The sequence below is a fragment of the Phodopus roborovskii genome, unplaced genomic scaffold (assembly GCF_943737965.1).
Source record: "Phodopus roborovskii unplaced genomic scaffold, PHOROB, whole genome shotgun sequence".
In the NCBI taxonomy this organism is placed as follows: domain Eukaryota; kingdom Metazoa; phylum Chordata; class Mammalia; order Rodentia; family Cricetidae; genus Phodopus; species Phodopus roborovskii.
In genome coordinates this window covers 99,983-122,577 of record NW_026125032.1, presented here as the reverse complement: position 1 = coordinate 122,577, position 22,595 = coordinate 99,983, and the positions used below count along the sequence as shown (strand labels likewise).

The window sequence follows — 22,595 nt, the reverse complement described above, 5'->3', positions numbered from 1 at the left end:
AGTAGGGAACTGGCTTTGGCTTTCTGGGCCCCCAGCTTCCCCATTTGGGAAGCAGGTAGGAATGTTTGACTCAACGTTCAGGGTCACTTTGAAGACAGGTGACTATCAGAAGAAACTTGTGGTCACAGAGTCGAGTATGGACACAGATGGTTGCCACGCCAAGACCTGGAGCTGGTCTGCACACTCATTCGTGTTTGGTCAGAGCCAGAGAGGCCTGACACTCATTAAAGTCTGGAATTACTTCATTCACTGGCCTGGAAATTTCAAAGGAAAAATCTCAGGAAATTTCAAAGGAAACTTCCAAATCTGCTAGTTTGCCATCAGATGATCACTTGGCTATTTAACCTCGTAAGTCCAGGCTGAATTGCATACTGACCGAGCCAGATCCTTCCTCTACCTTTGCGCAGCTCTTGCTGATGTCAATGTGTGGACAGAAAAATATGGCCCATTGTCCCACCAGATGCAAATTATGGTCCCGATTCAACAAAAAACATCTGTCTTTCACTCGGGGAAAGTAAGCAGAGACGTGAAGCCAGGCTAATGTTTTGTGATGTGGCGCTGTTTGCTGAAATTCACATTGTGGTTTGTGATTAGTAAGAAAAAGAAAAGTCGTAGACAGAGACTAAACCGAAGTTGTTTTGAAAGACGAAAAGATTTGGAAAGCAATTATCTGTGTCACGTGTCTACACACACAGGCAAAGCCCATCAAACAGTACCAGTGATACAGATTAAATAATACAGCTCGCTTCCTCATCCGTGCCCACTGGAAATTCTTTTATCAAAAGCATGGGTGGCTGAATCTTAATGAATGACATGTAGTTGAGCAACCTTAATAATTTTCTTCTGAGACAGAGTCTCACTATGCATCCCAAGTGGGGCTCAAACTCACCATGTAGCCCAGGCTGGCTCAAACTTGTGGCATTTTCCAGGCTTCAGCCTTTCCAGTGCTGGGTCACTGGTGGGAGCCATCACACCGGGCAGGATGAATTAGATTTGTACTTCCTGGATAGAACAACACCTTGACTTTAATGTGTTGCCTTTGTAGGTCTCTGTACACCTTTCCTACAGTTTCAATGGGACTGAGGGCTTTTGTCATGTAATATTCTAAGGGACAGCCTGAAACAGTTAACATGCAGAGAAGGAAACTAAGTTTATATGCCTCGCTTTGAGTTTTATAATCTTGGCTTTGAAGGAAGGTCTAGAGCCAAATAAGAATTGTGTCCTGGGCTCACTGTGCCCGAGTCAGCAATGAGCACTGTAATTGTATTCTTTCTTAATAACGGTTGTTAGAAAATGGGTTTCCTTTGTTATTGTATAGCTGTTAGTCATTTGTACTTGCTCAGTTGTGAGTTGTCTGTTTTATAACCTTTTCTCATTTATGTACTAGAAAATCTTAGATTACTCCTTGTTCATTTTCATCAATATCACATATAGAGCTTGAATATTCTGCCTGATACCTCTCTTGTAATTAATTAGCTTCTGATCGTATGTGTGTGTGTGTGTGATGTGTGTGTGGCTGTGTATGTGTGTGGTGTGTGTGTCTCTCTGTGTGTTGTGTGTGTTGTGTATTGTGTGTGTGTTGTGTGTTGTATGTGTGTGCGTGGTGTGTATGTTGTGTGTTTGTTGTATGTGTGTGTTGTGTTGTATGAATGTGTGTGTGGTGTGTGTGCGGTATGTGTGTGTGTGATGTGTATGTGTGGTATGTCTGTGTATGTGTGTGGTGTGTGTGTGTGATGTGTGTGTGATGTGTATGTGTGTGTCTGTATGTGTATGGTATGCGTGTGTTGTGTGTGTTGTTTGTGTCTGTGTGTGTGGTGTGTGTGTCTGTGTATGTGTGGTGTGTATGTGTGTGTGGTATGTGTGTATGTGTATGTGTCTGTGTGTGTGTGTATGTGATGTGTATATGTGTGTGTTGTATGTGTGTCTGTATGTGTATGGTGTGTGTGTTGTGTGTCTGTGTGTGTGGTGTGTATCTCTGTGCGTGTGTGGTGTGTATGTGTGTGTGGTGTGTGTGTGTATGTGTCTCTCTCTGTGTGTGTGTGTGTGCTGGGGATTAAATCCAGTGCTTGTACATACTAGGAGGTGCTCTATCTCTAAGCTATACCCCAAACTCTAGTTTCTATTTTTTTTTTACCCATAGGCTCTAACATTTTTATGTAATCAAAATCATAGGTTTCCCCTCTGGATTTCCTCCATGACTCTAAAAGCTAAGATAGGTGTACTCAGAGACAGAGAAACATCTATTCATAATTTCTTCTATTTTGTATGCAATTTGATTTTTTATAGCAAACTTTTTTAATGTGAGTGGTAAATGTGTACATGATCATTTGTGCATGAGTATGTGGAGGCGTGCCAATCAGTCTGTCTTCTACCATTTTAAACACCACTGTCTATTATTATTATTATTATTATTATTATTATTATTATTATTATTAAATAAGATGGCTTACTGACCCCGGGCCCTGCCTGTAGCCACCTCTCAGTGCTGGGATCGAGGTGCTGACGACCACAGCTGGCTCCCAGTTCGTGTGTACCCAGCAAGCTCACCGTAGATGGAACCGTCTCTGTGGCCCTTTCAACCATTTTTTCATTCTGATCAGAAGTTTCATTTGATCAGTAAATATTTTGAGTGGCCCTTTATTCTTGACAAAATACACGTGCTAGGGATAAAATAATAACCAAAAATATTTAGAGTAGGAGAGATGAGTGACTAACAGGCAGGCGATGCCTGTGCAGTTGGGAGCTGTGGTAAAGGTGGCTTAACTGTTCTGGGGGCAGAGCTGGACCAAATCTGCCAGGGTTGAGAGCCGCTGAAGCCTCTCCAAACCTTAGCCTTACCCTCAGCATTCCCCAAAGCTAGCTTGATAAACACAATTTCTGCTGCAGGCAAAATCTGATTAACCACGGAGCATTATTCATGCTCTGCTAATAGGTAAAAAGTCACCAGCAACACAGGAAGCAAGAGGATTGTGCTTAAAATACTTGGAACAACATAATACAACCTTCAGCAAGATTTTGAATCAGGATTCAGAGGAACAATGCCATCTGAGATAATTTGGAGTTGGCTTTTGTGCAACAATTAAAGGAAATCTTAAAGATTAGTAAATGTGAAAAATAAAAATAATCTCACTTATAATCATCAGTGTATAAATGGAAACAGGATGATGACATTTTATTCAGTTCAGCAGATGTTTTAAAATATAGGGGTCAGACAGTCCAGTCGGTGTTTCTATACTAATGTCATGAGTATAAATTAGTAAATCTCTTCCCTTCCCATGTTCCTTCTTCCTGAGGCCAGATCTTGTGTCTTGGGCTGACCCTGAGAATTTGCTGTGTAGTCGAGGGTGATTTTGAATTTGTGATTTTCCTGCCTCTGCCCCCGAGTGCTGGCTTTGTAGGTGGGCGACACCATGTCTTGTCCACGCTGCAGAACAAAGCTGGGACTTGACGTGTGCTAGGCAAGCAAGTTACTAACTGAGCTACTGAGCTACAGCTTCAGTCCCTACATCAGTATAATTGTCATGAAGACAATTTGTGGACATTTAGCAAAAGCCTTAGTGAATACGTAAAGTCTTTGACTCATCAACTTTTTTTCTAGAATTTATTTTATGTAAGTGGAGGTATGCGCGCGATGGCTTTTCATCACACACACACTCACACACACACACACACACACACACACACACACACACGTCATCAAAACAGCAAAGCTGGAGGAAATGTCCAACAATAGCAGATTAAATTACAGTATCCAGTATGCAATCAACCATTTCAAATACCAAATACAAGGGAAATAATAATTTAAAATAACAAAACAGGGCAAGAGAGATGGATGGCTCAGCCATTAGGAGCACTGGCTTCTCTTCAGAAGACCAGGGCTCAATTCCTAGCATCCACATGGCAGCTTATAACTGTCCGAACTCCAGGCCTCTTCTGGCCTCTACAGGCACTAGACACACATATGTAGCAAAACACCCATACACATAAAATAACGATACATAAGAATAACAAAATAAGTGTTACATTATCGACTTCGGAAAGCATTTTCCTGAATGTCAAGATGTTAACCTGATTGTGGAATTGGGGTTTCCTTTAACGTCTCTATTGAATTCTCTTTTTAAAAAATGTCATCCGCTCTGCTTATTTGGGGGAATCTCGCAACATGCTCCTGGAGGAGGAAGGAAGGAAGGAGAGGCTCAGAGCATTCCAAGAAAAGGCAGTTGTCACCTAACCCCGAGTGGATGCTACCTTTTCAGGGTGACTCCGAGGCCTGGAAGGTGGTTGGTCCAGTTGACAAATGCTTTGCCAGGGTGTCGTCTCCTGCTGTGTCTGAGCCATGACTGATGGATTGAGTGTCCCATTTTGCCCTCTGCCCCCGTGTTGGCTTGTGCAAGCATCTAAGTGTCACTCCAACCATGAGCTCTTTAAACATGCTGTCACTGTCTGCCGGAGCAGGGTGTGCTGTGCCCACCGGCACTGGGCTTGGACGGCCACATGCCTCAGGGAATTCCTCCACAACTAACAAGTGACAGATTGCTTCCTGCTGGTGTGGGTTGTGAAGTTCCCAGTGCGCCCATCAATTTTCTCATCTGGGGATGCTACCCATACGCTCAGTGAGCCACATCTGGATAGTTCTTGGAGGCTTCCATATTGCTTTGATGTATGATTAGCACTTAAGTCGGTGCAGGGGTCGGACCCGGAACCCTGTGCATGCTAGACAACTGCGCTTACGTCAGCTTTACTGGTAGTCTTTAAGTAAAGCAGACTGCCTTCCCTTATTGGGTGAACCTCACCAATCAGGTGAGGAAGACCGGCTGCCCCCACAGAAGACTGTGCAAACCAGGGGGCACTGTCAGTTTCTCTCAGAGAAACCTCCTCCACATGCTGGCCCTACAACCACAAGCCAGTTCTTAAAAATACTACCCCAGCCCTGCACCTGCCCGACGTCCCCAATTGCTCCATGTGCCCTGGCTTCTGCTGGGGGCCAGTGCCTTGTCTCTCCTTTGCACTCAGATGGAGGCAGGAGGGTATCCCTACACCTTTGTTTGAATGCGAGCGATGCTTTTCCCAACAGAGTTAGGACTATACAGTCCTGTTTATGTGATGTAACCAGTTACATCTGTGCTTTGTGTTCTCCTGGCCTCCAGACGCCATTCTGCCTACTCACTTGAAAAGGACCGAACTGACATCTCAACGGGAACAGAATTTCTTTCTGCTCATTGCCGTGTCTCTGTAAGGAGGGGTCCTCACACTCCTGCCAAGCGTTTCCAAAGACGTAACGGTAGAATTAATCCTGAAACAGTATTGGTGCAGTGAGCTGGTTTAATAAGGGCCTTGTGCATGCAGTGTGTTCTAGACCCTTCTAGGCCCTCAGAGTTAGTTAAGAGGTGCATTGTTACAACCACTTACAGTTTGCAAATAAAACGGAAGCAAGAAATCATGTCTCATATGCTCAGTCTCCTTGGCTGGCCTCTGACAAAGCCAGGCTTGTCTGGTGCTTCTTTTTCAGTACCCGAACATGCACACAGGAGAAGATAGTGCCAACTCGGCATCCAAACAAGGACAGTTATTGTCGGGGGTGGGGTGTTGATTGATAAGAGACAGTGGCATGTTCATTCATACCTGTAAATAACCCACTATTTGCAAGACTGAGGCAGACTGACAATGAGATAAGGAAAGTCTGGGCAGGGAAGGTACCTTGCAGGTTTGAGGTTGGGTACAGTGGGGAGTCATCCCCATTTTTCTATACAGAGAACTCAGAGCTTTACCCTCTTCCTCGGTTTCTCTAAACCCTAACTCAAATAGACCTTACTCTGGGAAGCAGTTCCCAAGCAACCAGTCCAGAGTCATCCGTCATCCCCTGCACCCATCACGCGTGTTTCTGGGACGGACAGGCCAGGGGCGCGTGTTAAAGGGTCAGGACACATTCAAGGTGGCATAGGCTTTGGCTGTGTCTCTCAGTCTGTTCTGAGTCAGGCAGGGTCTCTTTCTATGGCGCAGGCTATCCTCCAGTTCAGGCAATTCTCCTGCCTCAGTCTTCCAAATGTTGGGATTATAGGTAAGAATGACCATGCCTGATTTATTGTCATTATTTTTATCAATAAATAAGCACCGATTTCACAGGTAACCTGGTTATACAGTGAGAACCCCCCCACTTCAAAACCAAAATCAAATCAACCCTCACCCCCAAACAAAAAGCCATTAAAAACCAAAAGCACAATTATGGAATTTCAAATTTTTTGAAAAAAAATTCAATATTCGTGTGTGTGTGTGTGTGTGCGCGCGTGTGTGTGCGTGCGCGCGTGCGCGCACGTGCGTGTGTGCGCACAGGTGCCACAGTGTGAACTGCGGATCAGAGGGTCACTTTCAAGAGTCAGCTCTTTCCTTCCACCATGTGGATCCCCAGGGATTGAACTTACATTATCAGATTTAGTGGCAAACACCTTTATGCGCTGAGCCATTTCAATGGCCCAGAATTTGTTTTGGGGACAAGGTCTCACTATGAAGCCTTGGCTGGCCTGAAGTTTGATATGTAGACCAGTCTGGCCTCAAACTCAGAGGTCCTAGGATCAAAGGCATCTGTTACTATGCCCGGCAGAAATTTTGCCATTAATATAAAAAAAGGTATCTGTTGTTTTAAGTTTAAAAAGCTCATTTTTTCAAAGAAAAAGTATTTATTACTCTTACCTCATATAACATAATGCATCTCAACATTTTAGACATCATGGGTAAACAAAAGACAATAAACAGATACACCCAGAGGTAACCAAAGCCCGTATTTGTGAAGCTTCAAGCCCTTCCCCCATGCGTATGTCCAGACAAAGGTTTTTAATTTCACATACTTAGTTTTGACTTTACAAATGCGTCCCCTGGCATTTGTTACACACCTGTGAAGTTAATTTAAATGGCCACACAGTATCCCTGTTGCAAAGTTAGGGTTTTCATTTCCCCCCATTAGAGTGAGGAGAGACGGGCTTGTAAGTTCACACCCCAGCTGGTTCCTTAGGCTTCGGTTAAGAATATGGCGTAACCAACATCACAACCCACGGTTACAATATTTGTGCCTCTAGGAAGTCTCCCATGTCTGCTATACATTGCCTGATTTTATGAATTTGCACTTCTCGATAGGTCACAGAAGGACACGATGGCTTGTGTTTTGTACACCTGGGTTGTGGAAGAGTTTTACACGGAAAGACACAGCTCACTTGAGAAGCCCCACTTATCACACCGGGCTCCTACACTCAGCTCCTCAGATCACGTGCCACAGGATTTGAGACGGTACCCAGAGCGCGGATGCTGGGCACTTCAGTGGCACCTAAGGAAGGTGACTCAGTTGCTGGGTCAGAAAGGGTGGACAAAGGCTACTCCACCGTGGGGCCACACCTAGCCTGTTCACCACAGCATGCTCAGCGCTTAACACAAGGTCAGGTATGTACTAAGTGCTCAAGTATTGAATGATTAATCTGGATCCTGGCTGACCCATTTTTTTTTTTTTATTTTCTTTTTGCAACGCTGGGATCAAACCAAGGATTTCGTGCTCGCTAGGCAAGTGGTGTACACTAAGCTACACCTCTAGCACCGGCACCCCATTATTTTGGGGGAGATGTGAGATAATCCTAGATAATAGCATCTAATATTATTTTCCATTTAAGTGGGATCTTGACTCGTTAATAAACAAGTGCATCCTGAGACCTGCTGTGACTAAACATTCTGGACTGTTTGGGATTGAGAGTCAGAGGGGAGTGTCTGAGTAGAACCTCTTCATTGCTACTCTGGGACATGAGGCATAGTCTGAGATAAATGGGGTGCTATTTTCAATTTTTAAAAGCAGTCTTATTTTGGCTTTCCAGAAAAGTTGAGAAATCAAGAAAAAAAAATATTTGGTAGGGGGAAAAAAGTAATTTTTCTTAAAGAAGCCAGAAAATTAGGGTTCTTTATTGGCTTAAAAGGTTCTAGAAATTAGCCATGTGTTGGTGGTGCATGGCCTTTAACCCCAGCACTTGGGAGGCAAAGGCAGGCGGATCTCTGTGAGTTCGAGGCCAGCCTGATCTACAGAGCAAGTTCCAAGACAGGCTCCAAAGCTACACAGAGAAACCCTGTCTCGAAACAAACAAACAAAAACCAAAAGGTTCTGGGGATGGTCACCTTAGGTTTCAGTTAACATGACATATGCCTTCCTAGACGATCAGAACTTTAAGGAAGGCTCCTCGTAGCCTGACATGAGATACAGGACGGTTACTTCAGAATTGTGGAACCTAGCTGCTTCTGCCTGTGGCCAGAGCTAGGAGATGATAGTATTTCCTATCCAAATTCTACTAAACAAAGTCCCAGAGATACATTTCTTCAAAATAATTCTGATTTAATTTTTTTCTTTCTTTCTGTAAAGAAGAATGGAAGAATACTGTTTGGATTCTGAGATTCCCATAAGAGCTATTTTACAGTAAGCGTTTATACAATCCTAAGTGCGAAAGTGGGGCCCGCCGGGTCAGTGTGTGTGACATCGGGGATTCATTTCACTTTGGGTCACAGAGTAGTGACACACAATAGTTAGGCAACAACTAGACTTGGATTTGTTTTTGGACATTCAAGTTAATATATAGTCAGGTTCAACACAAAACCCAGATCACCACCAACTTCCAAAAAGCAAGTGGGTAAGGTAAACACCCAGCACAATATTCTCTGCTGTCACCAACTGCCGGGTTTCGATGAGAACGCTGCCCGTGGGCTTCTGCGTCGGAATCGCTGCTGGAGGCGGTGCGTCACGGGGAGAGGCTGGGAGTTTATACTCTCCAGACTCAGTGCTCACACTCTGGTTTCCTACGTGCGGAGGACATGTGATGGGCCCGCCCTGCTCTGTTACTGCTCTTGCCTTCCTGGCCGTTATGGACTCCCTCTTTGGAACTGTACGCCAAAACAGACTCTTGCTTTTGGTATTAGTAGTTTATCACGGTAACAGAAACAAAGCAAAACACTATTACATTAATCAATGTAAACATTTGACATTTTGAATACCCATAAAGAAATTAAAAATTTGAAGTTTATAGCACCCAGTGTATGACTAGTTACATCCCATATTAATCAAATATGCGTTTTGTCCAAGAGCCATGGGAGTTAAATGCTTTAGTGATAATAAGAAGGGAAAATAATCCCATAAAGAAGCAATTAAATGTCACAAAATATGATTTAGAGGAAATCTGCCCAATGAAAGTGAATGCGTGTAACTTATTGTATTGCTGGTGAGCACAGCGAACATAGTTTTGGGGAGGAGGAAGACAGTGAAAATGGACTCTTGCCTCTGGACGGTCCCTCTTCTTCTGCCATCCCTCCCCCAGAGCACCGCGTGACTCCAACAGTCCCAGCAGGACCTGCCATGTGCTGAGGAGCAAGTGCACTGTTCTTCACGGGATGAAAAGTCCCTCTAGGACGCACAGGCTAGGCTGCCTTGCACGCCGTTAGCTCCTCCAAAGTATGCACATTGCTGACTATTCAATTGTTTAAACAGAGTAATTCTGGAAATGATAATTAAAAACACACATTTTCTTGGCAGGTTTCAAGTAGAAGCAGAAAACAAGCCCATAGCTGCCATCAGTAGCTGCACAGCTACTAAAACACATTTAAGGTGCTGAGTAGTTCCCTTAAGACAGTCTCTTCCAATGGGTACATTTATTCCTTATTCCGATCGCTTTTTTTTTTTAGTGTGCTGATAGTAATGACTTTGCACAGTCATCCATAGGTATAAAACTTAGCTTCATTTTTTCCCTTTCTGGTGTACTATTAGCAGAGCCCAAACACATCCACAGGATTCCTAAGGAGGACCTCTCTAAAAAACTTTTAAATTTTAGGTTCCTCAGCTGTGTGTTAAAGAAGCTAAGTCTAACGGCTAACCACATCTGAGTAAAAAGGGAAGCAGTTTAATTAGAAAGTTCAGAGATGAGAGTAGAGAAAGTCAGATTAACTTCGTGTGAGTTCATGTCACGTCATGTGTCATGTTCACCATGAGCCAGGACACTGAGCTGAGTGACGGGCCAGAGGAGTCTCATGAAGAGACTAAGGACCCAGAGCCATTTGGCTTGTCTAACAGGGCATTAGGAGGTCTAAATGATCAACCTCTTTAAGGAAACAACAGCATAAGTCCAGATCCTTTTTTTTTTTTTTTTTGTTTTTTTTTTTTTTTTGTTGTTGTTCAGAGTAGCATCCCCCGACATATCCCTTTTCCGTATGAAATGGACAAAACCACATCCAATCACCCTTGACTGTCAAAGCACAGCACGTCGTTGATGTGCCAGAGTATTCAGGGATGCCTTTGGGAAAAGAACGATGAAAATGGGTTCCTAAAGTCCTCAAAGACAAAAGAAACTACCACGCATATACAGAGAGTAAGCTGGGAACATCTCTTCAAGCACCCAGCTTGTTCTCAGACAGAACTGGACTCTGTAGTCGTTAAGTTCCAGAGTTTCTCGAGCATAAAGGACTCCCCATGCAGCATGAGTTCTCCAGCACGTTCTGCTGGCCAGAGCTTCTGAGACTAGCTCCATGATAACTGTGACTAGATTCAAAGCTCGGGCTGTTAGCTGGATATCAAGGTTTGTAGAAATGGAATGACAATGTCTGAGATCGGATTTTAAACATGTCAGTAGAAAGGACAAGCAGGAGGAAACAGGTGAAGCAAATCCAGCCAGGTCCATGATGGCTGGAGCCAGGGAAGGGCGTCTTCGGTTTTCCAGATCCTTCTGTTTGTGTACGTGCTTGACAGCTCTCAAGACGAGACTTTAAAAAGTGTCAGGAATTACAGCTTCTTATAAGCATAGGCATGGAGCTCCAACAGGATGTTAAGCCATGTGGAAAGAAATTAAAGCTGGTCTGAAATCTGGAGCTCCTTCTAGATTTATAAAAACCCTTTCACCTGTTTTTTTCCAAGGAAGGTCATGACACAAATCTGCATACTGTCCTGGGAAGAGGAAACATGACGCATTTTAAACAATTTAGCCTCAAATTAGAGAGCTCTAACTGTTAGCAGTTGTGGTTGGGACACAGACCGCGTTACACGGATGACAGACATCTGGATGCTGGTTCCGCTTTAGTTCAGAAGGGAACTAGATGTTAACACTAAGAACCTGGGTTTCTTGATCTTGTCAGACTCAAGCTTTTCTTATGGAGGATAACTTTCTCTCCTGTACAGTGTCCGCTCCTGGAGGTCACACCTGAACCAGAGTGACACAGGATACACTGGGTAGAATTCCACCCTTCTTAGCAATTCACCTTTTCATCTGAAGAGCCTCACATGCAGCCGCTCTGGGTTCATGACAGTCCATGCAATTCTCCAGGACACAAGGAAGAGTCCAGGGGCCTATGAGGACAATTGCTTTTTTCATGTGTAAGATCCTGTTTGGGAACTGTACCTTCAATTTAGGTCACTGGAACTGGATTAGAACTAAAAGTCAGACATCAACACACTCTGTACATGTTTGCCTGATACCCATTTTCTTTTGTCTTCCTCTCTTTTCTTCTGGTGTCTTGAGGCAAGGCTTTATATGGTCAGGCTGGCTTCAAGGCCATGACACTGAGGATGACCTAAACTCTGGATCCTCTAAGCCCCGCCATCTAAGTGCTCACTGACTCCTGCCAACTACGACACTGGTGGTAATTTACATGCATTTTCTGATGGACCGATACTATCTAAATTTTTTTGTTCTTCAGATTAAGTATTTGGTTAGTAATTCACTCAATTAATAATGATGCCATGGAAACTTCTTTTAAAGTGAGGTATTTGTTTTTACTGTTTGAAGCAGTCGAGGTTTGGGTAAACTGTAGAAAAGGCCCAGCAAGTAAGAAGATGGACTTGAGTACATGGAGACAGAAACAGGGCCTGGCAACATGCCGCCTTGACCCAAGACCCCTGAGGGGATTCCTGGCTGTAGGCAAAGCACACCCACCCACCTTATACTCATCAACAGAAACATCGGCACGAATCCGTCCAAGTTCCCTCCCTGCTCCAGTACAAAAATAGTTATCAGCAGACCATAACTCCCTTGCTTCCAACTATCTTAGAAAAACACTTAGAATTACAGCAATGACAGCATTTTCAAGTTCTTTTATGCAGAACCGTTGCCAGTTTCTCAGAATACCATGAGGAATCTTGAGAGAGCAGTTTTCACATGAAAAACTGTGCAATCAGGTTTGCCAGGCCTAAAATGATGATGAAAACGTGAAAGGCTAATTTAGGCCACGTCAGCCGCTTTTCTTCGTGGAGGGAAATTACGTAGATGAGGGAAGGGTATATGAACACAAAGGCCAGGCCACACGCTGCTCCTGAGTACCTGCAGAATGAACACACTGGGTTGGCAGGGTGCTGCACTTCTGATGCCTTATAATTAAGGTAAATACAGTACAATTTACACTGTATTCAGGCGCATTTTGCAACAAAATTTGTCATTTGTTACTTACATTAACTTTAAAACTTACTAGATTTCAGCCGGGCGGTGGCAGCGCACACCTTTAATCCCAGCACTTGGGAGGCAGAGGCAGGCTGATTTTTGTGAGTTCAAGGCCAGCCTGGTCTGTTAACTAGGGCTGTTAAACAGAGAAATCCTTTCTCAAAAATAGCAAGCAAGCAAGCAAACAAAAACTTGTTAGATTTCAAATTAATAAAAATACTATTTCCTGCGTGTCTTTGAAATGTCTGAATGGCAAACAGTTCTTATTTGTTCCTTAAATCTCAGACACACCTGGAGACAGGTTTTTTTTTTTTTTTTTTTTTTTTTAAGATTTATTTATTTATCATGTGTATTCTGCTGGCATACATGCCTGTACATCAGAAGAGGGCACCCGATCTCATTACAGATGGTGTGAGCCACCATGTGGTTGCTGGGAATCGAACTCAGCACCTCTGGAAGTGCAGCCAGTGCTCTTAACCTTTGAGCCATCTCTCCAGATCCTTTGACCTTTTTTTAATACAGGGTCTTATGTAGACCAAGATGGCCTTGAACTTATTATATAGCTCAGAATGACCTTGAACTTCTTTCTGATCCTCTACTCCTTGAGTATAGGGATTTCAAACCTGCAACACTACGTTGCTTTATGAGGTGATGGCAAGTACTCTACCAAATGAGCTACCTTTTGATCTTTTGATCTTTATAATGCCGTTCAGGGTTTGTGAAGGATTTGTACCATCTGTGTCTGAAAATGAAACAATGGCTTTGTCTGAGGCATTCAGTGTCATTATTAAAGATAATCAAAATTCTTAAATGAGTTTGTGACAGAGAAACAGGCAATCCCCCGTTTTCTTGAAGAATAAGTAAAAAGGGACTTTTAAGTCCATTATAAGTCTACAGACTCCACAGACTCTCTCCACAGACTCACAGACTCTCTCCACAGACTCACAGACTCTCTCCACAGACTCTGTCCACAGACTCTCTCCACAGACTCTCTCCACAGACTCTCTCCACAGACTCTCTCCACAGACTCACAGACTCTCTCCACAGACTCTGTCCACAGACTCTGTCCACAGACTCTCTCCACAGACTCTCTCCACAGACTCCACAGACTCTCTCCACAGACTCTCTCCACAGACTCCACAGACTCTCTCCACAGACTCCACAGACTCTCTCCACAGACTCTCTCCACAGACTCTCTCCACAGACTCTCTCCACAGACGCTCTATTCCATAGACATACATGGCACTCTCTTCCACACACATCATGGCACACTTTCTTCTTTTATGGCTTGCTGTTTTCTTAGGAAAGGTTCTTCACAAGAGTGACTCAAGCTCATGTCTGTATGGAGGAAGATATTTTCAGACCATGTTGAAGGCATTTCTCTCTGTCTGCTGTTCATGAGGAGGAAGGCCTCAGGTTACTCTGAACACATCTCTAGTGACAGTCTGTATCAACTTTTTTCCTGCCATCTTTTTTAGGGTAAGAACATCAAGAACGCCATCTCAGAGTTAATCTCTTGCTTTTGGAACCTGTTCTCTTTTTGAGCAGAGATGTATTAAGAGTTAAATGGACAAGGTATTGGCATATAAAGGACTTCCTGGGCATACCTAAGAAGTAATGCATGTTGAACATAACTTTTTATTTCAGATAAAACAAACACACTGGAAACCAAGAAATGTGAAAAGAAGAGAAAGGTAGTGGAGGGACAGTGGGAGCTTCTCTATCACAGATCAGCAAAAATGGAATTTACTGAGCACCCTCACAAATACCAGGAAGTATACCTGAACACTACCAGTACTGAACACTTACAGAAAAGTCATTAAATCAAAGCATGATTAGCAACAAGGGCAGCAGAGCACGTGTGTACAAGCCTACCTTATGATCCCTCCTATGTTTGGGTAGAAACAGGCCATGGTCACTCCAGCTCCCACAATAATTAAATTAAGAATCAGCACATGGAAAATGCTAGAAGATAGAAGAGTATTTACATGAAAGAAAAAAAAAATACAAAACAGATAAGTTATATCCGATTTTTAGGACAATTAAAATGAATTCTTAACACCTTTCACATGACTGTCTTTAACTTGCCAACAACACTGAAATATACTGCTCAATGCTGGTAAGAGGACAGTGAAATTAGCCTTTTCATCCAGTTTTATAAAAAGGCAAATTTCATAGGAGCAAACTAGTAGTATGTAACAGAGTGTACATTCTAGCTATAATTTTACTTGGAATATCTTGAGAAAACAAAACCATGAAGAAGCCTATTAAGGTACTTGTAAAAAAATAAATAAATAAAATTGTAGATCAAGAAAATCAACGGTTTACCTGACAGAATATAGTAAAATTATTAAAAACAACATCATTACTTATGTAGATAACCAAGAATTATCTAAACAATTGGGTAAAAGGCTAGCTGGATTTTCACAAGACAAAAAAACCTAAAGAAAAAAGTGGAGGGTAGGAAGGTGGAGGGGAATATTGTCAGTGCATGAAAAAGTACAGAAAATTACTCATGATAAGTAATTGTCATACATCTCGATAAGTCATAGATATTAGGCATCAAGGTGTTATCTCATAATTTCAATGGGGATATGACTCAGTGGGCCGTTAACCTGGCATGCTCCAGGCCCTGGGTTGGATTCCCAGCACCCAAGGGTGAAAGGAGCAAAGCCCCATTTATTGGAGTGTGTACCTTTTTAATATTCTATGAGGTCTAATGGGAAGCATGCAAGCACATTTGCATACTCAGCGTCTCTGAAAGTCTCAACAGATGTTACAACCCCTGAAGAGGCCCACGCAGCTGCACTCGTTGATGAGCTGGCATTTCCTATAATGAAGGTTGATGAGCCTGTCCTTCAGGGAAAACAACAGGCAGTATTTGTTGCTGATAGTGACAACTGAGTTTTCAAATAAAAACTACGATTTTAGAGCACGTGGCATTTGCCACTGCGAACTTGACGGTTTCCTGAAATTTAGACTTTGTTTTAGGATGAAGTGGGTAGTGATATTAATGGATGTGAGTTCTAGTGACGTATAAAGAAGTGTGTGAGCATCTGAGGGCCCTACAGAACTCTGGAAACCAACACAGAGCAAATACGATGTCATGGACCATTCTGGGACAGAGGAGCAAAGAACAGCTGGGTTTGAGGCGACCAGTTTTGCAATTGCACAAGGCGAACGAGGGGCCAGGCTGTGCCACGCCTCCTCGCGGCACCAAAGACGAACATTCACAACTATCTGAAAGGCTATTAAAAGCGCCTCTTCTTTTCCAACTATACATCTATAGGAGGCTGAATTTTCTTCACATACTTAAATGAAATAATAGTGTGACAGACAATGCGGAACACACAGACTTTGACTGTCAACCAGAAGGCAGACTTTAAAAGGTTTTAACCGTCAGGTCATTTGAAGGAGGGGCTAGGGCTTCTCTCCTGTCTCTAGGTTAAGGCAGTATCCCTCATGGGGGAAGTGTCCACAAGGTCCTGCAATTGGGGTGGGGGGATGGGAGGGGGCAGAGAGAGTAAGAGGGAGGGAGGGGGCAGGAAGGGAAGGAGAGGGAACTGGGATAGACAAGTAAAATAATAAAAAAATAAAAAAAGGTTTTAATTGTAAAACAATTTTGGGGGACATCAGTTATTTCATAAAAATATTATTCATGCTAACAAGTAATGGTTTTACTTATAATTTCTGAAGGGGTGCCAGGGTCTCAAGAGTGCTGCGTCTGTTTCCCAGCTGGTCTCATACTCGACACTCCCCTGCCTCTAAGGCCTAAGTGCGTGAGGACACAGGTGTGAGCCGCCATGCTTGGACTGACCAACTTTTAAGGAACCAGTAAATACCTTAAAACTCTTAGCTTCAATTTTTTACATTAGATATTGATAATGTACCTTTGAAAATTAAAGTTCCTGGTAATATTCAATAAAACTTAAGGGTATGAAGAAGTCTTGAGTTAAAAAAAAAAAAAAAATCATTGCCTGTGGAACATGTAACTAAGTGTAGGGCAAATGACAATGTGTTCTTGAAACAGGGAAGAAATATGATGTGCTATAATGTGATGACAAAAGGCAGATCTCAGACTTTTTCCAAGAAGAAAAACCACTCTAATGACCACCATTAAAATAATGAACACACACACACACACACACAGACACACACACACACACACACACACAGCTGGGCGTTGGTGGCACACGCCTTTAGTCCCAGCACTTGGGAGGCTGAGGCAGGTGGATCTCTGTGAATCTGAGGCCAGCCTGGTCTACAGAGCTAGTTCCAGGACAGGCTCCAAAGCTCCAGAGAAACCCTGTCTCAAAAAACAAAACAAACAAGGAAGGAAGGAAGGAAGGAAGGAAGGAAGGAAGGAAAAGAAAAAAAGCTGGGTAGTCTTTAATCCCAGCACTCAGGAGCCTGAGGCAGGTGGATCTCTTGAGTTAGAGGACAGCCTGGTCTACAAGAGCTAGTTCCAGAACAGCCAGGGCCACACAGAGAAACCCGTCTCAAAACAACAACAACAAAACAAAACAAAACAAAACAAAACAAAAAATGGCTGAAGACAGGAGGGATGCATTAGCCCAGAAATATTTCACCTATGACTTCACTGGGTTTATTTTTGTGAAACAAATATAGTAGAATTAATGGGAGTAACAAACAGAAACTTTGTTGTTGTTGTTGTTGTTGTTTTTTCTTTCTGTATTCCAGTGTTCTAGATTAGCAGTGTAGCTTGCTACTCATTAAAGTACAAGAAGACATTGTATCAATGTATCAAGAATGAGTGGTAGCTCTTGAATTATTTCATGAGGGGACAGACTATAAACAAGAACTATTTGTTTAGTATTATTTATGAGTTAATAAACTCTTGTTTAGTATGTTACTATAGATGTTTTCCTATGTTGGATCCATACGTTTTAATCCTTTAAAGTATTTATTCCCTTCATACCTACAATCCCACCCTTTGGGAGGCTGAGGTAGGATCACGAGCTCCAGGCTATCTCTGGCCACTTAGTGATACGCTCCCTCAAACACCTTCCCTCCCAACGCTAATTTATTCCCAGTAAGACAAGGCTACGTACTTTTTGCTTTTATAATATTTACTATACTGCGAGAAATCTTCAGGAAAGCCTTGAGACACAATGATGTTACATGGAAATTTCTCTTGGATAAGGGTAACAACCTGAACAGATCTTTTTCAAAAGGATGTACAATTCCTCTCGGCCCATTAAAAGGTTAAACTTCCCATAGCAATTTAAACTTGTTATGTATGAAATAAGAATTTAAACTCATTCTATGTCTCACCTTCAATTCTACACAAGTGAGCATTTCTATAGAACTGTACAGCTACTAATAAGCATACGAGTATTAATATCAATAATGAATGTATTCGCTCTCTTGAGCAACACAGCAACATAGGTTCTAAGTGTTAATCACTCCTTGGCACCGTGTACTTAGCAGCAGTTAAATCCTCACACAGATAATAATAGACTCTCCTGGAAGGGATGGACACCAGATTGTCCTAGTCAAGGGAGGCATCTCTATTTAAAGCTCTTCTGGGAAAGGAACCTTGTGAACTATCCTTAGTAACCATTTTCATTAGGCATTTTTTCTTTTTTTAAATAGCAAAAGGATCAGTCAAACTTTAAACTGACCTGTTTGCACAGTCATTTGTTGCTTGGCACATCTTGCTGGTCAAGAGAAGAACCCTTACCTAGGATAAACGTCACCGAAGATGTGGCCCAGGAGCTGGACACGAGCCAAGTAGCCTAGGAGTGGGTAGACGGTCACCATCTGGAACAGCAGGAAGATCCTTGCAATGAAGGACAGGGCATCACTGCTAGGGAAGTTGTCTAAGAAGTTCTGGTCCAAGAAAGACAACGGAGTGATGTCAACACTCAGTGCAGTACATTCCAAGTCACAACACGTTCTGCTTAGCGTGAACACAGGCAATGCCCCAGTAGTCACTTATGATGGCTTGCTAACTATTTGTCAGGAGGTGAGTACAGAAGCCAAAACTCACATAGAAACTGATAAAACACCCACACTGGCATGCATATTCTGTTTAAGAACATACTGGTCTGAAAACGATTCAACATTAAAACAATGAGGAAAACCTTGTCCTTTGCAACAGATAGACCAAGAAACGTAGCTCTAAAAAGTTCAAATACAATAAGCAAATCTGTTCCTGATTTATCTAAATGGCAAACTAAATTCGGTGACGTTGTATCTCTACTACAGCTCTCTTGTTTTTCCTCCGGTGACCCTGCAGCACTCTGAAGGCTGTGCACGGCGAGAGGACACCTGTCACCAGGTGCCACAATGCTTGCAGTCTAGCACTAAGTAGAACGGATTTACTTTGGTAGCTGAAAAAGTTAATAACCCAGAATTACATTTCCCCTTCCAACTATGAATACCACAAATATTCTCATTCCCGGGGGAGTTGGCTTTATGTGGGATTATTCATATCAGGGAAATTTTCAGCAAACACTTGGCTGCCAAAGAACGTCCACAAACAACACGATGAAGAGGAGATCATTTCCAGTTATCACACAGTAGCAGCTCTGCCGCCTTGTAGAGAGCCTATCAACAACGGTGCTGAAATACACCCTGTAACCGGCTTAAAACACGGTCACTAGACTCCTAGAGGGTTCCCTCTGACTAGGAAATTACCCGAGGAATGCTGTTCTTCATGAGAAATCCTTTAATACCTGAGATATTATTTCTAAGTTTCACTACAACTGCTTAGCAAAGGATTTCTCTCTTACTGTTTCTGGCTCTCACTTTTTAGAAGCTAAGTCGTCTGCTTCCTTTTGCTCCTTGTTACCCAGTCTCTAAACGAGAGTCCTGGCCTTAAAGACCAGTGAGTTAAAGCTGGTTCACCCAGGACATTTCCACAAGGAAGCTTTGGAAAATCAGGGACTCCAGTGCATTCTCAGTGGAGGGTTCAGAGATCCATGTGAACGCTGGCAACCATGGTCTGTACAAACGGAAATGTGTGTGCAAGAGGGTGCATTTGAGCTTCACAAGCTGCCGGGTATGCAGGACCCTATTCCAGAATCCATCAGATGGAGCCTGCATGTATTATGTTACTTGATGCAAGAGAGAAACAGAAACTTGGAAAAGACGGGAAGGTAGAGGTGGCATTCAAGTCCAGGCCTGACTCATCTGGCTCCTGTATCTTTCTCCTTGCTACACATGCAAAGTCACACACGTGTACACAGTGCCTTACCTGTTCAATACAATCTTTGGATAATGGAGGTGAAGGAAACGAGGCAAAAACCAGGAAACCAATATAGAGATAAGTCAGTGTTACCAGCATATAAGCAATGCACAGGTCTCTTACCTGCATATAAACACAGGGTAAAAATGTTTACTCAGTATGAAGACATTTACAGTAAGTGTACTTAAACACACTAAGTAAGGAGTCTGACAAATAAATCCACACGTATCTTTTTATTTTATATGGGTCTGAATACTTCCTAATTTTCACAAAATGCAATTATATATAGTTTTTCTTTTTAACTTGTCTGGAATATGTAGACTAAACTACTTGTTAGAAGACTTTGAGAGCTAATATAAACTATGGTTTAACACAACTGAAGTTCTAATTTAATTTCAATAGGTAACATTTGTCAAATTAAAAAATAATCATAACAAATAAAGACAAACAAGAAAGTATAAGCCACTTTTGGTTTGACCTATGAAATTTTTAAAATTCTTTTTTAGCAAATTAGCTTGTATCATCAAAGTATGTGTAGGCCAAGGGAGTGGAGCATATTAAAATATATTTCATAAAGGAGGGGCACCAGTTAAAGAGTAGACACAAGTATGAATTAAGGGCAAGCTTTAAAAACTTACACAGTAAACAAAAGGGCATTTAAAAAGCAGCTGTTCAAATAGCTGTCCAAGGCTGTTACCCGAGTCAGCAAACAAACACAGATTATTAAGTAAAGTGGCCTGCTTTCTTCCACCGATGTTCCCACCCTTCCTCCCTCCCTGGTCCATGCAAAAGAAAAAGCTGACTGAAAGCAGCCAGCTGTTAGATGCAAACAGAGCAGATTCCACAGCTTACAAGCGGCCTCCATTACCACTTAAGTTAAGGCAAACAATTCAACACAACTAAATTGTAGCAACAGGCCTATTCATTTTGGATAGAAATTACATGAAAGCTAGGAAAACAGATTAGAACAAATTATATGCAGTTTTGAAGTTTGATAACATAGTAAGAATGTTCAGACATTGGAATTAGGGAACATTTTGGACTTTTCTGGATGACTCCTAAAATGGGCTGAAGCAACAACAGTGTTTTATAAACTTGAGATTCATAAATCTGGCTAAAAAGCAAACAAAAGCCTATGAGAAATCTTAGGGTCACGTCTAAAGTGACATTCAGCTTGAAAACAACCCGGGGATTCAGTATCAGAAATGAGACAGTGGGTAGGCCTTTGGAGCTAGACGCTTATGCAAACTGGTCCCAGCCCTTTCAAATTTCTGTGAGAGCTTACTGTCTAGTGAATAGCTTCTAAATCTTTTCTCTTTAGTTCATGAAGCTCTAGGGCCCAGGGTAGAATTCAATTTTCCCTGGGGCTGTGCCACCCTCTGAGAAAAAACAAATCAAGAAATGCCTATTTTCATATAAAAGTAGTTGGCTTCAATTACAACATTTCAAAGGCATTCCATTCTCCACCTACTCAAGCTGGCTCAAGAACTAAGACAGCCTCATTTAAAACATGATCTATTGTTTTTATGTATGTGTATGTGTTTGTGAGTGCTGGTGCCCAAGGACACTCTGGGAGCCGGGGTTACAGGTGGTCATGAGCTACCAATGTGCATACTGGGATCTGAATCCCAGCTCTGAGAAAGCAGTACAAGCTCTCAATTGCTGAATCATTTGTGCAGCCCAATATGGCCCCCTTAAGAAAAGAAAATCTTGGGGGGGCCAGGGAGAGGGCTCCGTGATTAAAGTGCTCTTTACAAATTAGCCCGAGGACTGGGGTTCAGCTCTCCACGTCCGTGCCAAGTCGGCCTGTAATTCCAGCCTTGGAAGGGAGAGATGGGATCCCAGAGCAACATGATTGGCAAGACGAGTCAAATCTGTGAGCTCTGGGTTTGATTGAGAGATTCTGCTTCAATGAAGAGGTAGGAACAATGGAAGATGATTCCCAATTTCAACCTGTGGTCTCTACATGTCCACACATATGCATCACACACACCGGGGTGGGGTGGGGTGGTGGATTTCACTGATAACCTTTAACTTATGTATCATCTGACTGTACGACTTTAGTCCGACTCCTATAAAACATGCTCCTAAGTGAAGTTTCAGGAGATGTGAATAGTGATTCCAAGGCCAGCGCCTTCCAACAAAACCGTGTTCCCTCCCAGTCTCCCTATTCTTACGACATTAGTTATGTGCAACAATGCTTACATTCTAACTGCCATTAACTTTTATTATAGAAACAATCCAGTTAAGAAGGATTTACTACTATTATTTATATTTTAAGGTGTGTGTGTGTGTCTGTGTCTATGTCTGGTATATGCACAGGAGGCCCGGAGTCCACAGAGGTAAGAAGAAGGTGTTGGATTCTTTGGAGCTAGAGTTCCAAGCAGTTGTGAGCGGCCCAATGTGAGTTCTGGGAACTGAACTTGGGCTCTCTGAAAGAATAGTTCACACACTTAAAGGCTGAGTCATTGCTCCAGCTCCCAAAATCATCAGTTTTTTGAAAAAAGTTCTCGAGTGGAAAGATGTCCCTTGACATTAAAAAATAGCCAAGTTATTACAGTTGTTTTATCATTAAGTTTTCTTCTAAATAGATCCATACCATCGGACCATGAGACTCTGGAGACAAGGACGGTCTTTTTCACCTTACGCTCCCAATACTATGTAGGACAGTTCTGGACATAGCATGAACTTTTAGGCTAAAACGCAGACAGGGCCTGGCAGCCGACCTCCCTGGCACTCTGTGTTCTAAATGAGATGCATGGCACACCACGCCCCAGAAGTCAGAGCACCGGGTTCTGAAGTGGGCGTTAGTAACTGGTAGCTGGCCCGTGGACAAGTGTGCGCTGTCTGTCTCTTTTTAATGTGCTTCTTTCCCATAGAGACCCTGGTGTTATGAGCGGCCACTATCCGGTCCGAGGTGCTAAACAGTCATAGGTTTCTGCCATGTA

The 22,595-nt window shown here is 42.7% G+C and overlaps 1 protein-coding gene across 1 annotated transcript in view; it reads right to left on the bottom strand.

Moving 5' to 3' along the window:
* Positions 1-12,076: 12,076 nt before the first annotated feature.
* LOC127234837 (sodium-coupled neutral amino acid transporter 9) overlaps positions 12,077-22,595 on the bottom strand; it is a 59,700-nt gene continuing 49,181 nt past the window's right edge. Inside the window, exons 11-14 of the mRNA XM_051202266.1 lie at positions 19,657-19,770; positions 18,139-18,287; positions 14,310-14,399; positions 12,077-12,317 (exon numbers count right to left, since the gene is read on the bottom strand). Coding sequence (XP_051058223.1) covers positions 12,152-12,317; positions 14,310-14,399; positions 18,139-18,287; positions 19,657-19,770 — 519 coding nt within the window. The 3' untranslated portion in view covers positions 12,077-12,151. The remainder of the gene's footprint in view (positions 12,318-14,309; positions 14,400-18,138; positions 18,288-19,656; positions 19,771-22,595) is intronic.